This window comes from Myotis davidii, unplaced genomic scaffold (assembly GCF_000327345.1).
Source record: "Myotis davidii unplaced genomic scaffold, ASM32734v1 scaffold472, whole genome shotgun sequence".
Taxonomy (NCBI): Eukaryota; Metazoa; Chordata; class Mammalia; order Chiroptera; family Vespertilionidae; genus Myotis; species Myotis davidii.
In genome coordinates this window covers 1,395,674-1,397,323 of record NW_006283774.1, presented here as the reverse complement: position 1 = coordinate 1,397,323, position 1,650 = coordinate 1,395,674, and the positions used below count along the sequence as shown (strand labels likewise).

Below are 1,650 nucleotides of genomic sequence, written 5' to 3'. Positions count from 1 at the left end.
GGGGCAGGGAGGGAGGGAGGGCATGATGATGGAACAATTTGCCTAAAAAACAGGGAGAGGTTTTCTTTCTCAGAATAGGGGTTGCCAGGCTCTTGTGAACGTAAGTTTGGACCAGAGTGAGAGCATGGCTGCCTGTGCTGCCGAGCACAGAAAGGCTGTTTCTGCAGAACTGACAGCCCACCCGCGGCCCCGCACTGAGGCCCTGGGATGGCATCTGTGGACCCAGGGAGGCGGCCCGGGCAAGGCAGGGGTGGGACCTGCAGAGCTAGCAGGGTCCCGCGAGGTGGAACCCGGGCCACCAGCGATGCCCTTTCTGTGCTGAAACCTGTCAGGGCTCCGAGGAAAGTCCTGACACTGAGCAGGCGCCGGGCAAGGAGAGCGTTAGCGTCTGTGGCTAGGCACGCGCGGCCGAAAGGAGTGAGGCACAAACATTCAGATGTGAATCCAGTCATTCTAAAACACTGGGAACATTACTTACGTGTAGAGAGGAATGTATTTGCTTCTAGAACTTGGACTCACACTTAGGAAAAGAGAAAATACGGGAAGTTGAGTTCTTGATATTAACTTACAAAACCTCCACTTGCTATAGTATTTCTTTTCCAAATAAAAACTAAGCTTTCAGAGCCATCGCATAGGAAGTGGCCTCTACAAGTTTCTAATGTTAAACAGGAATCACTGTAAGTGAAAATCAAACACTGAACAAACTGGCTCCCAGCTCTCAGGGACACGTGTTTGCTGACGCCATGACCTCGCGCCAACGCGTACCTTCCCACGCGTCTTCCTTCTGCTCTGCACTCCCTTAGTGATCACACGTGGACTGTGGGTTGTAGTGAGAACCAAAATAAAGGGACTTTCAAAAGCAGAAGTGCCATTTTTTAGACTAAATGAAAACAATTACCTATGTGGAAGGATTTGCAATAAACCCATCATTTTTAGCGTTAGTAGGACCCTAAAGAAGTAGAGGACACGAAGTTGGATAAAAAATAATTTCTAATCCCCGAAGCCCACAGCTGCCACCTGGGAACACCTGGAGTCCTTGGGGGCGCTCGGGTGCTGCATTGTGCCACCTGAGCAGTCCAGCCGTTAGGGGGTAAGAGGCAGGGCGAGGAGGCAGTGGCCTGAGCACCCGAGTGGATGGAGTCTGCGGCCTCCGGGAAGCCCTCCCACAGGGGCTGGGGCATCAACTCCTGATCAACGTGCGATCAGGGAGGCCTGGGGGAAGCACATTAGGGATGCAACTTACAAATTGACTGGTTTTGCTGGAACCAAGAAGGATCTCGTCTGAAATCTGTCCCAGAGTCCACCGACCATCTAGAACCATCAGAACGGGGGCGACAGACACTTAAAGAGCAAGTCACTGTGAGGCAGGCACAGGCTCCGCCTGCTGCTCCTCAGACGCTAGCCCAGGGTCTTCACTGCCCCGTCACCCCAGAGGCAAGCCCAGGCTCCCCAGGAAAAGCATCCCAGCTTCCCTCACAACTCGGCTGGCTCCGGAGCCACTCCTGGCCTGGCCCCTTAACGCCAGCTGTGCTCTCACAGCTGGAACCGCCGCATCCCCCTCCTTCGGGACGAAGCCCGGGGAAGGTCTGGCTGTGGTTTTCACCCGAGACTGTGCTGACATGGATCCACCTTTGTGCCCGGCAGCCCCAG

At 54.5% G+C, this 1,650-nt stretch overlaps 1 protein-coding gene across 1 annotated transcript in view; it reads right to left on the bottom strand.

Annotated features, from left to right (window-relative positions):
- Nucleotides 1-1,650, bottom strand: part of LOC102774037 (chromosome unknown open reading frame, human C7orf72) — a 31,365-nt gene that overhangs the window by 19,786 nt on the left and 9,929 nt on the right. The window contains exons 5-6 of the mRNA XM_006754006.2: nucleotides 1,244-1,311; nucleotides 479-520 (exon numbers count right to left, since the gene is read on the bottom strand). Of these exons, the coding sequence (XP_006754069.1) occupies nucleotides 479-520; nucleotides 1,244-1,311 (110 nt within the window). The remainder of the gene's footprint in view (nucleotides 1-478; nucleotides 521-1,243; nucleotides 1,312-1,650) is intronic.